General features: G+C 39.5%; 1 protein-coding gene across 6 annotated transcripts in view; it reads left to right on the plus strand.

Annotated features, from left to right (window-relative positions):
* The window catches only part of MEF2A (myocyte enhancer factor 2A), a 44,947-nt gene extending 29,295 nt beyond the window's left edge, over positions 1-15,652 (plus strand). For 3 of the 6 annotated variants that reach the window (XM_026040483.1, XM_026040488.1, XM_026040486.1), the window contains 4 exons: positions 5,313-5,503; positions 10,640-10,766; positions 13,217-13,343; positions 13,876-15,652. In XM_026040483.1, coding sequence (XP_025896268.1) covers positions 5,313-5,503; positions 10,640-10,766; positions 13,217-13,343; positions 13,876-14,257 — 827 coding nt within the window. In that variant the 3' untranslated portion in view covers positions 14,258-15,652. Of the gene's footprint in view, positions 1-5,312; positions 5,504-7,081; positions 7,106-10,639; positions 10,767-13,216; positions 13,344-13,875 lie in introns of all 6 variants that reach the window. The other 3 variants (XM_026040485.1, XM_026040482.1, XM_026040484.1) reach the window with 3 other exon arrangements.
* The last annotated feature ends 251 nt before the right edge of the window (positions 15,653-15,903 follow it).

Below are 15,903 nucleotides of genomic sequence, written 5' to 3' on the forward strand. Positions count from 1 at the left end.
CCTCAACAGTCTTGCCCTATAATTCTGCCTTACTCTAATCTTCATGGTTACCCAGGTCAATACATCAGTCAGTGTTTCACCCTCCTCTAAGGAGGACTTGAAAGGTCCCTGAAGAAGCTTGAGAGGAGTCACTTCCAGCCTCCAGCTTCCAAGTTCTGCTCGAGGAAAAGGACTGCTACTGCTGAAAGTGGACTACAGACCAGCTGGCTGACAGAGTGCAAGCTGACCCCTTCTCCTTTTGATAGACATAGACCCAGTTGTCAGCACTTAACCAAGTTTGATCCATCCATCACGATCTGGTTAGATCAGCTCACAGGAAACAACTGGCATGGAAAATTCTCTGGTAGATTTTTTTTTTTTTTTCTTTTTTTAAGCAGGACTTCTGGGAAGCCACAGGTCCACATGAGATCATTTCAGCCCAAGAAGTGCTCTTAAATCTCATATACTGTTATTTGTGTTCTTTTTTTCCAAAATTTCTGGTTTAGAGAAGATAGAATTCTGGCTGGAACTTGCCACGTCCATAACAAACCATTAATCTACCAGCTGGATGAAAGTATTGCGGCATATCTGTCTGTGTGAAGTCATTTAGATAATGTCATCTTGGCCTGATACTGCAGCATATGCCCTCAGGAGCTCTGATAACTGTTAATATATAAATTCTGTCCATCTTTACGTTGGCTTTGCCTAGATTGTATAGAAAGCAATGAGTTGAGCAAGTAATAACCTGTTTGTATTAACTGCGAACGATTATGCTGACAAATGACCTAAAAGGCAGCTAGTAGCTATTCTGTCAGTTTTTCACATACAACTGATTAATGTTTAGGTTTAGAACTATATGGTTTCATTTTAAAATTGRTGCTGTGTTCTCCCCAAAATGTAGCTATAGCAGTTAAGGTATAAAGGAATGCTGTTGTCATACTTCCTTGTAATACTTTTTTTCCACAGTCCTGTAAAAATTTTTTTTTTCAAATAGAATTGATTTCCTATTCCGTGCACATACTGGAACAACGTCGACTTGTTAAAAATTATTTTCAGTTTACGTTGAAATTTCTAAATAATGCAGCTTTTGTCAGGTTATGTGGAGTTATCTGGATAAATATTTATGTACTACGATTGTCATGTTTGCTTTATTTTGTATTGCTTACTTGGTTGCTCGTGATTATTTTCCAAAACTATGTACAACTATTCAGCTTCTCCAAGGTTGAAGCACAAAGAAAGATTAATGGTATCAGTGACACTAATATATTTCTAGAGTTGTAATAAGAACATGGAGTTCTTTCCATCCATGTGTGTTCATTTTTTCAGGTGATGTGATTTATATAGTGAAATATGAGTCTGCCTGACTGATAATTGAATGCTRCATCTTGGACTGCAGGACAATAAATGAGATTAAGCAGTATTAAGTTTCTGAAGGCATTAGTACACAGTTGTTAAAATGGTGGGGATTGAAATATCTTCTTTCCTGAAAAAATATATTACTGTTAAACCAAGTTTTTAACCAAACAAGAAATGGGCTAATGGGCATCAGTGATGCCTTTTTTTTGATGGAATCTCATTAAATTACAATTTTCATCTTTAAAATTACTCCTATAATTGAGGGGTTTTATCATCAACATTGTCAAATTCTGTTTGTCAAATATGTATTTTGAAAATGCTTTAGTAGTTTGTCTTAAATGATTGCAATTTAATAAAACTCTTGTGAGGGAAGTAGATTGAGTAGTTCTAGTTTACACTTGCATACAATTTTAGGTCCTGTTTCCTTCCATTTTTCAATTTGATAATGTTCTTAAACATTAATTGTGTTTGAGGAAGATCTATAGTGAGTGCGATAGAAACAACTTCTGTCTTATACAAAATAGTAAGTGGAATTTATGGGGTTATTAAAGCTTGAGTTTGGCAACCTGCCATGCAGTTGCGTCATCCTGTAATCATTATCTGTTCCTGGCTCATGACCTTACTCTAAGAAAGACTGTGCTTTTAGTTGTCCTTTCAGTCTTCATTAGTAATTTAATTTTCTTATTAGGTCTATAATGGCAAAAATAGGCTTCAAATTTAATGTAAAAATGAATATTCCGCATTTTTTTTTTGCAGCTCTAGTATATGAGTAATAGATATAGGTATGTCAGTATTCCTCATAAAGAACAAACACACAACATCTATCAAAGGGCTGCAGTTTGGTTGGAGTGACATCCCTGGTTTGCTGTATATGACATTTTTGCTTTGCTCATCCTTAAAGCTTTTTCTAAACGCTCATATTTAGTTTAAAAAAAGAGAAATTCTCAGTCTTTTGACAGAGCAAATGCTTTGCCTGTGCTGCTGCCGAGTGATACTGTGCAGAGAAGGCAATGGCAAGAAGTTTGTTGTTTTTGACAGCACCATTAAGAGCATGAAATGTTTCTGAAGGACTGGCAGAGCCTCGTAATAAGGGCTGCAGGAAATGACTGTATTGGGTGTGGAAGCAAGACACTATCCAGATTTAACACATGAGCTACCAAAAAGCTTGAAAACGGGGCAGGAAATGGCATCATAGAATAGATGAAAATACTGTACAGAAGTCCATTGTTTATATAAAAGTGTTATTCTGAGGTTTCAGAAACTACAGCATTGCCGCATGAGTAGTAAAATATTTATTATTTAAAGCAGAGACTATAGTTTTAATAAGATTTTAAAAAGAACAAATGATTTTGATTAAAAACTGAAACATTATTACAGAATAAAATAGTATTGGGTTTATGCTGTTCTCAAATAACTTTTTCTCTCTCCCCTATGTTCCCAAATCCACTTAACTTATACTCTGATACGCTAATACATGAGATTTGACTTGTAATCTGAGGCTGCTGTAGGCTGTTTGTAACTAACGTGTGTTCAGCCTGGCTGTGGCTTTGTTTTATAACATGAGCATTATAATTACTCTGTTTCCATATTCCGTTTTACTTGCTGCTTTTTGCTTTCTTCTGTGCCAACCAAATAAAGCAACCTGGATGCCTGCAGTAGTAATTCACAAATAAACCAAGTCTGTGCTTTTTCTTGCTCTTCTATTCCTTGGTTTGTGTTTTCCTGGAGCTCCTGCAAGTTGGAACACAGGGAATAACAATTGACAAAAAGTTACCAGGTTTCTCCAGGCAAGTAGGAGTCTCGGCAGCTTCACTCTCTGTTCTCAACTCCCAGGAACATTTCCAACCCTTCTAACTAAACTTAACTACCCACCTCAAGGCCTCCCAATAAATTCTGTTGTTCCCTGCTACAGAAYGTTAAAATGAAATATGTTTTTATGGTGATTCTTGTGCTAGAGGAGGAGGAATGCTGACCTAAGAAGCTTTCAGTTGACTTTGTCATTGTATCCTTACTTTCCCACAGGAGCTTTGAGAAAAATGGTAGAATTCTCACAAAGAGGGGAAAAGAAAAAAAACAAAAAGGATTCCCATACCTCTCATACAAAGGCTTTGGGAAAATACTACACTGGAAGAAAAACCCTCCTCCCTCAGCTTTGCAAAACGCAAGGGRTGTATCGGCTTCTCCAAGTATGGTCAGGCTTTGGCACAGTAGGAGATCCAYGAACAAAGTGAGGCCAGAACTTGCACTGCTGACCTTAAACTCGTGAATTTACTGCTCATCCCTATGTGAATGAGGATACTGTGGTTGCTACTTTCAGCTTAGCAAGTTCCACCCACCTTCATTTTTTTCTTTAAAAATATTTAGATTTAGTTTAACTTACCAGAATTTAACTATGGAAAAAAAAAAATGTTAAGAATTATAGCTAAGTTTCTACTTTGTGATATGAAGGTATTTTTAAAGATCTTCATGAAACAGAAATTAAGAAACAAGCTCTATTAATGCTGGGGCAAAGTGATGGCAGATGACCTGTGCAACAAGGTCATCACTGATCAAGGTTGCTTCCTCCTTAGCATCCCAGTGAGTCTGCAGGTTCTCAGCATTTGGGAGCCAGGTACCTTATTAGTACTAATCACCTTTATCAAGTGCTCTACTATCCTACTGTTACATTTCATTGTTCCCCTTTCTTGATGTGATTGCAAAAGCCCTAGAAATTTTGCTATAAATCTCAGAATGTGACACTGACAACTTTAGTTTTACTTTAGTTGCCTTTAAATTAACATGTATTTCATGTAATAAAAGTGGATTGGGCACAGARGCCTATTCAAATTAGAATAATGGTACAAAATTCATGCTCGGGTGGTGCTACAGGCTACTAGATGAGACTTTCACACAGAGTGAACTTTGTGCAATAGTTTTGCCCCTGAAATACAACTATAAAGGCTACTTTCAGAACTGGAATGTTAGTCTAAACAYAATCTCATTATAAATTGTGCTTATTTATACACACATATACACAAGTTCTGTAGTGTGAACCATAGAGTTCAYCTCTCTCCCTTGTAAAATTTCCTCATTTACAACTTTTTTCTTTTTTTGTTGCCTTTTTTTTTTTTTTTTCAATTTGCAGATGAATAAGGTGTGTGTATTTGGGGAATTGTTGCTGTAAATCTGCTAAAAATGCTAGAATGCATCTTTTGAAAAGATTATCTGAAAATATGTTTTAATTAGTTTGATAGGTGCCAGTATGACTTGCTACCAGAAAAAAAAGAATAGCAACACACAGGACCATGTTAGCGTGCCTTTAATTTTTTGTGACCTCTTTTGAGCCCGATCTAAAGCCTGTGCATGGAGCAYAGTGGGCTCTGGCAATCTCAGTGCCTGGAGGCTTTGGCCTGTCTAATTCTCCCTTGGTGAGCATCAGGAGCAAGGGAGAGAAGGACCAGTGTGAAATAAATTGATGGCTGTAGCTGACACAGGTCTGTGCGCAGACCTTGGGATGGATGTTAAGAAAATGGATTTGTTCTCCTCATCCTTGCTAAATATAATAACTGGACAGTGTGTATTTTTGAGACTGAAACGTTGCTAGAGGATAGATCCTGTAATCTTGCAGACACTTGGAGAAGCCTTTGTAGAAGTGGAGGCTTTAGGGGCTGTATTTTGTTCACACAGGCAGCCACGAGCTATAATTCAGGTTCTCCTGGGGCCAAGGGGTGAAGTAGGATACACTTTTTTTGTTAGGTCTGCCTAGAAGAACTTCAAAGAACAGTATAAAATACAGATCATTTTAGAAGTGTTTCTTTGATAATACTGCTTTTTGGATCATTTCTTATTTGTTTGATTATTCTATGCTGCTCCTATTGTGGAAAGCTTGCTGTGGAAAATTTTAGGAATGTATTATTATATCATTGGTCTRTCTGCACTAAATGTTTGCCTTGCTCCTTCTCTTCAGTCTTAAGGTGTGTTTGTTTTTCTTATTTCAGGAAATGGTTTTGTGAACTCTCGAGCTTCACCGAGTCTACTTGGAACTACTGGTGGTGGCAATGGCCTAGGCAAAGTCATGCCCACAAAGTCCCCGCCTCCGCCTGGGGGAGGAAATCTGGGAATGAACAATCGCAAACCGGACCTCCGGGTTGTCATCCCACCCTCCAGCAAGGGGATGATGCCGCCGCTGGTGAGTTAAAACATTCGTTCTGTGGTTGGCTCTAGGTGCAGGGTGACAATGACATGTTCTATTCTCCCATGCAAGAGATACTTGCTGTGCAAATACATACTGTACATTAGAGYAGTAGAAAGGCTTTTGTGTTCAGAGTTTTACTAATAAAAATCTAAGGTGTAAGTGGCTACCTCGGAGAAAGGGCATCTTAAGATAATTTTTAAATACAAAATTTGAATTAAGTGTGGTTAGAGTGCAGTTTTAGACATAGATTTCAGTGTTGTTGCTTTGATTTGTCATCTCTTTAACTTGTTCATCCTGAGAAGTCTGTTGGTCTGTACAGGAATGGTTGATCTTGCTGGTAGCATAGACCATATTAGCGTGATCCACAACACACGTGTATCTCTCTTTCCTCATTTGTAATGTTTGTAGGGTGTGAAATGTGGCTCTCTGGACGTTATGGTCTGCGGAATGCCTTGTTTGACATAGTGCGCAGGAATGTCACCTCTCACGTCCTCTGTTGGACGTCAGGTCTTCAATGAAGACATAAAAGAGTAATGAGGATCGGTTGCAGTCCCTGGGACTAAATATTTATTTACTTTTCAATGCTACCGTGCAGTTTGGCATGTTGGTAGTAATGTTTGTTTAGCCCAGGTTTAACATAGCACACGAGGTTCGTGTCAGGCATGAGGCAACCACACCGCAGAAGCCGGAACAGGTCCGGCGGGAGGAGTTACTCGGTTCTTCCTTTAATTTTGTTGGCCAAATCCTTTGGTCCTATTCTTTCACTGCTATGCAGAATTGCTGAGCATCTGTGTGCTCCTTTTTTCTGTCTATGGAAGGATGAGCCATAACCCAGAGGAGCAGGATATAAGTTGCAGAAGCGCTCGCTCTGTGCAGTTCTTTGTTTTTGAAATACTAGTTTATTACTGGTATTAAAGAACACAAAATCAATCTGAGCAACAGAATGTACAATAAAATTTGGACTAACACTTTTTACATTTTAGGGATTCCTTAAGGGCGTTYAAAAGTATAGAAGATAAAATATACTGACCGTTTTGTAAAGTAAAAATTACTATTTTAAAATTATTAGGAATACATGAAAAGAGGATTTTTATAATATAGTAGGTTTAAAAATAGTAGCTTACAGGACCTGTTTCATTCTCAAGAACAGCGTACGTTTGTTTTTGCCCCTCTGTTTTGAGGAAATTGAAGGGATTTCAGAATAGAGATGACCGGACRGTGTAATGATTGTATGTGAAAACTATTTTGTTACTGAGCTCGATGTTTATTGGACAAGTTGAGCCAGAAACTGATGTGTTCCCTATCTCTGTGTGATGTCAGCGTGTCCTTGTTCTTTCTGGCTCTTTCTGCATTAATTTTGCCACGGTGTGTTTTTTCAATACAGTGTTTTTTATTAATTGATCTGAATTACAGAAAGTATTATACTTGCTAATAGTGTTATTTAAAGAATCAGGTGGCGAATTCACGTTACTAATGAAAATAAGAATCCTGAAGCACAAACGTGACTTTTTCATTTTGGAAAGCAATGCTATTCTTAGTAACTGTGTTATCCCTCTTGTTTGCTGAGTACAGTCGGAGGAGGATGAATTGGAGTTGGTGAGTTTGGGCTCGTGTGTGATGAGAGAGGGCAAGATGCTGAAAAACTTCTTTCACTACAGTTTTTAACTGTAGTTTCATTATATATTTTAAGTATTTCCAGTGTTCCCTTGGTAGCAGACAAAAATACATTTGTTTTATCAAAACCAAAGCCCCACCAATTCAGGCTGACCACACGTCCAAAGTCTAGCATTTTCTATTTGTAAACGTCTATTTTTTTTCTGGGGAAAAAAAAAAACACTTTATTTTTCTTGGAGGGAACATTGGAAAAGAGCCTTACAGAGTAACTGTCCATGTGTATAGGGTACTTATTGACTTTTAGTAAAATACAAATGACCAGTTGTGGACCCCTAAATTRCTGGCATATTTTTAGAAAGTGGCTTCACTCCTGAAGTTCTTCAGATTGTAACACAAGCCCTGCATTACTTCTCTTACTTTCAGGGAGATTACATCATTGCTGGTGAGGTCACCTTTTCAGAGTTTAGAATTATTTCATCCTGCGTGAGATTATCAAACCACAGGGGTGTTCCCTGTTTACCAAAAGAACCACAGAATTGCAAAAGAATAATTCTACCTTTTTTCAGTGGAAAGATATTCTGGTTTGGACAGGAAACCCTTGGGATTTCTATTTTTTTCTATTTTTTTTCCAGAAGGTTTTAACATTTGGCATTCTGTCTGGAAAATAACATAAGGCTAAAATAATTCGTAACTTATTTTTAGAGCCATTTGCAAAATGTTTAGCTGCTGTRGCACGAATCATGCAGAAGGTGCTGCACCAGAGAGTGATTTTTGTAAAGCTACACAGAGGGTTTGCAAAATGGATACCTTGACTTGTTTCTGAACATGGACCTGTTGCTAATATGAGGCTCTAGTTGCATGAAAGCATGGGAAATGTAGAGATTTAGATAAATTYCTTAATAAATGCATGCTATTGTTTGTTTGATTTGTTTTATTAACCATAAACACAAGCAATAAGTTTGCCAAACTAAGGGGAGTTGATTTTAAAAAGCCAGTATTTAAGTTTTTATAATTTTATTGGAATGACTTGCTAATGGAGCAGAGAAAAGCTGCTGTGTCACGCRTATTTTTCTCACTTTTATTGAGGTGTCTGGCTTCCAGTACAAGAAGTTGAACTTAAATAATCACACTAAAAATACCACTGCATGCATGTCAGTGATGGGAACGATGTAAAAYCCTTTGAGTTGAGGTATTGGTAACTGCCAGACTTGCTGTGCACTTTGCAGTGTGAAATGGTGTGACCTAACCAAGACGCTTTGATTTATGGATGCTATATGTGGAGTGGGCCCTCTAGTGCTCACTGTATAGGTGGGCTTGCGAGGCCGGGTAGTGTCTTCCTCAACCCATGGCTCCTAAACACAATAGTAATTAATGCTAGGAAACAGTTCCAGATTGGGCCTGCGGACATCCACGCTGGCGGCTGGAACTAGAAGTGCTCAGGACAGGTAAAGCAGAGCAGTCAGCAGAGTAGCAGAGCGGGGCCCGGGATCTCCCTCGTCCTGCTCTCCTTGGCACCGCTGGGAAGGCGCCGGATGCCTCAAATCTCTCCGGCTGCATCTCCGAGTGCTGGAGACTTTAGGTGCATCGGTGCTCTGCGGGGCTGAGTGTTTAGGAGCTACACTCAGAAATAAATCACGTCAGAAACCCAGCTTTATTAGCCACTCCAAAAAGCAAAAAATCCCTCGGGGAAATCCTTGGTCTGGATTGTTTCCCAGTGTGCTCCTCTAACTTTTCCATTATGCACTAATCCCAACTTTATAGGCTGCCGTCCAAGAAGCCTTTGGAAAAAAGGTCAATCTCTGAAAGACACAAAAATCTGCTTCAATAACATATCTTTATGTGAAATAAACCCAGCCTAGTGGACATTTTCAGAAGTGCATGAGTGATTTAAAAGGATAAATTATGTAGAAAATCCGTGGGAGTCTCTCTTTCACTCTTGGGCTTTTGGACACTGGGAGCTGTGCAGCAGAGCAGGCAGCTCTGTGCCTAAAAAACACCAACATATTTTCCCAGCTGTTATTTACGAGGCTCCCAGGTGAGCTTTCCACAGCACCCACGTAACGTGGCCATCCGGGGATTGTAGCTGATGGGGATTGTAGCCAATCTTAACGAGGTTTATTTTGTATTTGTTTCTTTAACTGAAAAGATACAAGTCCGGGATTGACAGCCCTGAATTCATCTTCACAAGTTTTAGCTTAAATTGAGTAGAGCCATCTCTCTGTACCTGCTCATTGCATTAGTACTATAAAGGAAACCTGTTCTAAATATTGCTCCCTCTTTCAAGGCCAGAGTGGAGAAAAAGTAAAGTACTGTAGATTCTGGAATATTTGTATGGCAGCCCTAAGTGAGAAAAAGTAATAAGGTTCCTTCATTCACTCCAAGTTTGGAAAGCAAATTCTCCCCCAAAAACTGAACAGCTGTATTAGAGCAAATATTTATTTTTCAGAGATAGAAAGTTCCTTTAAAGAAAACATTTGAAATYATTTGAAATGTTGCTTCCTTAATCCCAAATATTTCTGTGAGAATGTAGAAATACAGAGTACRGGGAGGGTAAAGCTTTCTGTGGGTTAATCTACAAGCATGTCTTGTTTAAAAATAAAAATGCAGTGTTGCCTGCTCCTGTCACCATCTGACAAGGCTTTAGCTGTAGAACTGCAGATTTTGAAAGAAAAAGTTTGGAAGTTGCCTTTGTGAATAACAGTGCATTTTGTGGCAGAGTAGCTTCGCTGTCTGGTGACATTCGCCACAATATTTAAGTCAAACCTTTAATATGCAATTTTCTAAGCAGTAAATTTTGTTGAAGGGCTTAATTTGAGTGATGTGTTTGCTACAGATGTTCATTCCAGTACATGGCATATAAAGGCTGTTATTAAAAAGCAGTTCACGCCTACAGTTAGACAGAAAAGATCATCTGAGACAAGAGGTTTAGCTGTTTTTCCTGTCAAAAAGCACAGTTGATCTGGGTGAACCGAAAAGTCATCTGATTTGAAACATATCTGCATTATAATAAGTACTTCCAGTTTCTTAGGAGCCATGGGAACTGCAGGATTATCTCATCACCAAGGTCTTATCAACGCAAAAATTTGAAAGATCCCTCTTTTTCCCTTAATACAGGTGCAGTTAGTGCAGGGGCAGCTAAAACTCTGAAAATCAGATAAGCGCCTGGAAAATGGGAATCTCTCATTTCTGATAGAAGCGCATTTCCCCACGGGCCTTAAATCCTCTTTCTAAAGGACCTTTTAAATCACTTAAGAACTTCTGAAACTTGTAGGGCTGTCCTGTGCTGGGATCCGCATGCAGGGGCGGGGGACACTTGAAATGAAAAATGAATCATACCAGTTCAGCAAGATGAATTTGCTTTAGCTTTTCAAGTGTTTTGTGGAAGAAAATTCAGACAAAAAGGATATGTGTTAAACAGAAATTAGGCAAAGAAACATATATAATAGAATAATAACATGTAATTTTCCATTGTCCTGACTGATATCACAAAATATTGTTATTTCTAATCATTTATAGAACACCCAAAGGATAAATAGTTCTCAGTCTACACAGCCTCTTGCTACCCCTGTGGTGTCTGTGACAACTCCAAGTTTGCCTCCACAGGGACTCGTGTATTCGGCCATGCCTACTGCCTACAACACTGGTGAGTATTGTTTTCCCTAAGTGCCTCAATTTGTCAGATGCACAAAGCTCTTGTGATTCATAAGCCCATAAAATTTGCATTTCTGTGCCACTTCACTTTATTTTCCTATTCAGTTTGGATGAAGGCTCTTACTCATCGAAAAATGAGCTTTTAACATGTAAAATGTGTAAATGTTGAGACTTGCATCAGGAAGAAGCTTTCAATCACTGAGGTTGCACACAGCTGAGTGCAGAGAAAGAGCATGTGCGGAAAGGCAAGGCCTGCAGCAGCCGAGCTATGGGGCTGGGAGCTGAAACGCTCCGGGTTGGTGCCGTAGTTGGTGTTTCAGCTTCAGTTTTGCCCTGCTCAAGTCCAGCAGCACCAAGCAACCAGATTACAGGYGGGGAGGTTCCGTTTACGGAAAGGCCAGATGTACAAACTCAGCAAAGGCCCCTTCTCTTCAGTCACRTTAGGCAGAGTGAGATGGGGAGCTGCTGGAGTTGCCAGGGGGTGCCTGTTGGGAGGTMCTCTGTTACCTTAAAAGCCCCTTAAAACTGCTCTCTGTCCAAGGTGGGTATGATGCAAAGAATTTGGTAGCATTTGATAATGCACACGGAGCTTGGTGAAGCTGAGGAAGAGGAAAAATGGGGTTTGAAACATTTTRGAATAAAAATTAAGCAGTTGTGGAAACAAAGCAATGTTCTTTTTGAGAGGGCAGGGGTGAACTTATCTTGTTTTATGAGCTGTCAAGTGTTCTGTGGGTAGTGAAATCTTAGACTTAACAGTTGGCAGCTGAGATCTTCCCTGCTCTTGACAGAAGGATGGTGGAAAAAAACARGAGGGCATAGGAAGAAACATAAAGAAGAGGGATAGCAAAGGGTTATAGAGCRTGTGTGACTGCTCACGTAGCACCTTTGCTGGTCTAATATTAGTGACCTCATGGTCTTACCCTTGTCTAGAGGCCAGGATACATGCAAAAATGCTGGAGGTTTGTTTAAAATGGCAAGAACGTCACACGCAAGTGTGAAGGCTTGCGTGCGTTTTAGCATTTTGTTTGATCCTTTCTAAGGAAGGAAGCCATCAAAAATCCGTAATTTGGACAGATGGGTATGATAAAGTAATGCCATCCACTGGCAACCATTTTCCCAACAAAAAGACTAGATCTTAGTAACATTTTGGTCCGTTTCATAGCTTTGAAACACTTTTAAAGGTGATCTTTATGACTTGATACAATTACAGGTTTTATGTTTGCAACCATCCTCCTCTTAAACAAAGTCAAATCTTTTTGGTCCTTCTTCCCTTGCCTCCTACTCCGTTTTACRGGCTCATTAACTGGTATTTCTCCCCTTTCAACAATTTTCTGGACTAGTTTGGCCCTGAAATGCTGCCGTAAGAGCTCTTGGTGTGCCTGAGGTTTGTGTTTTGAGAGGGGCTGCTCAGGCATCAGTAATAGGTAGTACACAGTATAAATGGTGCTACCTGCATGTACTAACTGCATTGATAAACTTGCAGACAATCTAAATAATAATGGTGGTTTTGTCATTTTGGGGCAATGCGGCAGCATGCGGTTTGTAGAAACCTGCTTGAGTTTCGGGTTCATCTGCTCACAGTGTAAGTAGTTCTCCAGTGAACAGAAATTGTTTTCTGGAAGCTGTATTAGAAAATAATTAAAAGCAGAGAAGTGTTTGCAGCTTTGTTTTAAAACTTGAAAGAAAAGCSTAAGCGATAATGATAATGTGAAAATAACTTCCCATGTGTGAGGGGAAAGTGAGAACCAGCTAAGCACTAGAGCCGCGCCAGAAATACCACCAGTCACTGCCTGTTGATTAGAAATAGGTGCYGATTTTCTAGGATCCTTCTAAATTGTATTTCTAAATAATACTTTTCCTTTTAATGAAAGCAGTTTTTTGTCCTTGCCTAGAAGTAGAGCTGGGTGCCTGTTGCATAGGGGAGCCCTGAGGGAGGGACGTGGGGGCCTTGGCTGCAGGGCCTGTTTGGGGTCCCCGGCAGCGACTCGGGGCCCTCCCTGCCCACGGCTGCGTCGGGGCTCCGAGTGACTCTGCTGGGACCTGGGAACCGGCCCGAAGAGCCGCGGCCTCCTGCCCGGCCTGGGCAACGAGAGCTGAACCACAGGCTCCCTCTAAGAGCTGTGCAAGAAACACCCTTGTCTTCTAGRGACTTCATTCTTTGTTTTACTTGGGAATCTCCAGCCAGACTAAAATCCTCAGGAAATGGGAACACTGCTTGGCATAGGACTGGTAGATACTGTGCACAGTGTGTTGTACCCACGGGTTTAAAAGACTCCACATAGCAACAAGTGGGTTTCAAGGCAGAAAATTAGCATGGTAATTGGAGATGGCGTCTGTCTGCACGCTTACAAATAAAACAGGTATTTACAGATGTAGATATGTGGATGTACACATGTATAAGAAAACGTATTAACAATTTTTGTTGTTTTTTCCCTCCCTTAGATTACTCCTTGACTAGTGCAGACCTGTCTGCCTTGCAGGGATTTAACTCCCCGGGAATGCTGTCCTTGGGACAGGTATCAGCCTGGCAGCAGCACCACCTGGGCCCCGCAGCCCTCAGCTCTCTTGTGTAAGTAGAACTGTTATTGCGGTCGCAGATCCAGGTGGGAGCTTCTGCACTTCCACTGAGCTCAATAAGCTTCACTGGGAAATACTCCCCACACAAACACTTCCATTTCTTTTCTGTTCCCCGTGTGCATTACCGTTCCTGTTTGCTCATTATTTGCAGGAGCTTTATCTTTAATACCCTGTTTTATCTTCAGTATCCCCTTTGTCAGTTCAGTTCTGCATTTGGGCCAAGAAGCGGGCCTCCTTTCAGGTCCCTTTTCTTACAGAGAAGATACCTACYGCATTATCCTAAATGGCTGGAGATAAGAAGCATTTGTTTGTTTTGTAAATATAGTTGAAACTTTAATTGATGCTTTTTCTTTTCAACTTTGTTTCTTCTTTCACTGAAGTAAGTTGCATTTATTTACATACTCATTTAGAGGGTGTGGAACTGGAAGACCAAACCCCCCCAACAGATGCAGAGATTGTCTGTATATTTTTCCCCCTTTCTCCTGTTGTTTTCTCATTTCTCCCCTTGGTTTTCTTTTCCACAGTAGTGGCAGCCAGCTATCTCAGGGTTCAAATTTATCCATTAATACCAACCAAAACATCAACATAAAATCTGAACCAATTTCACCTCCCCGGGACCGTGTAACTCCCTCTGGGTTCCCGCAACAACAGCAGCAACAGCAGCAGCAGCAGCAGCAGCAGCAACAACCACCCCCGCCGCAGCAGCCGCCGCCGCCGTCCCGGCAGGAACTGGGGCGCTCTCCGGTCGACAGCCTCAGCAGCTCCAGCAGTTCCTACGACGGCAGTGATCGGGAGGACCCCAGGAGCGATTTCCACTCGCCCGTCGTGCTGGGGAGGCCGCCCAACGCGGAGGATCGAGAGAGTCCCTCGGTAAAACGCATGAGGATGGACACGTGGGTGACATAAACCTGCAGGGCTGCCTCTTCAGTTTTGGGTTCTCAAAATGAACTGTCCTGACATATCTAAATTTATAAATAAGGACGTGAAATAAGTATATTTATATGTATATACATACATGCATATATATATCTTCACATGCATATATATGTGCTAGTGTGTGTAGCATACACAAAATCATCAGGCACTTATTACAAACTTCTTGTATAGCTGCAGATGTCCCATGGTAAAAATGTAACAGAACAATCCTATAGGTATTGATCTAGTCTGGCACTTACCTGGACTTGTTGTTTTAATAATATAACCTGTTTTGCAAAGAAACGTTGTACCCGTATTATAATCCTACCACACTAGATTGCAGAAACCAAGAGGGCTCGCCTGTAGTAATGTCCCTGTGTGTTTTATTCAAGCTGTATGGTTACTTGTAGTTAAGAAAATAATGCTTTGTAGCAGCAGAGCAGTAGAAAAGCAGGAAGAAGAAAGCAATACTGTACATAAAATGACCTTTATATTACCCAACCTGGCATGGGTCTCTATTGCAGAGGGTGCATGGAGAAGGGCTGATGCTATAAAAACACAAAAAAACAAAATCTTGTTTTGCACGTGCAAAAAAAAAAAAAAGTATTGGGTCAAAGAAGTGATTTTTTTTAATAAAAGTGAAAGAGAGACATAGAGAAGTCGCATGAATTATTCAGAAAATATTAGCCTAGAAGATAGAACATTAACAAAATAAAATTAATATATTAAGTTATAATTGGAATATGTTTGACAAATTTCTTTTTACGTTCATACCTTTGAAAAATATAGAAACGGATTTTAGCTCATGTATATTTTATATTAAAGAAAACAATACCCTAATGAATTGAAGACTATATATAAAGTTATATACAGTACTTTTGAACACATTCTGCTATGAATTATTTATATAAGCCAAAGCTGTATGTTGTAGCTTTTTTGTAGAGTATAGTTTTATCTTATTTTGACTTTCTAGTTTTTGCTTTCAAAGATGAAAAGGAAAAACTTGCAGGCGGAACCTTGGGGGAAAAATAAGCCATGAACACTTATATGTAAATTTAAATTTGAGCCAAACTCTTTGTGTATATAGCATCTTAAATATATTATCACCTTTGGTGTAAGTACCTATGTATTGTACGTTCACCAGATTAAAAAGTATATTTTTGTGGATTGACGCCAACTTGAAAAAAGGCGAGGTCCTTATTAAGTAGAGTATTCACTGTTTAATATTTACTATTTTGTTAAATATACTGTACTTTCTTTGGATTTTAATTATTATTAATATTATTATCCAGATTTTTCAGAGGGTGTATAAAGGGGTTGTCCCCCTCACTGGTGGTGAATGTGTGCCGTTAAATTGTAATCTCTGTGCTGTATGGTTAAGCTTCATTATACATTTTATATATATGTATATAAATAGCAAAGTGGCAAAAAAAAAAAAATCTGGTGTTAAGTTCATCCTGCATAAATATTAAAAATCTGTTACAACACATTTTAAGGCATCATTTTAAAACTGCCTCTTTTGAGGAGGAAAAAAAAAAAAGTGGAAAAACTTGACCTGATTTCTCATGATAGGGAGCTAACACATATCAAATGAGCACAAAAGGTCGTGTAAGTGGTAAGTGATGGTGTGAACACCC

This window comes from Nothoprocta perdicaria, unplaced genomic scaffold (assembly GCF_003342845.1).
Source record: "Nothoprocta perdicaria isolate Ctin4 unplaced genomic scaffold, notPer1 scaffold_26, whole genome shotgun sequence".
In the NCBI taxonomy this organism is placed as follows: Eukaryota; Metazoa; Chordata; class Aves; order Tinamiformes; family Tinamidae; genus Nothoprocta; species Nothoprocta perdicaria.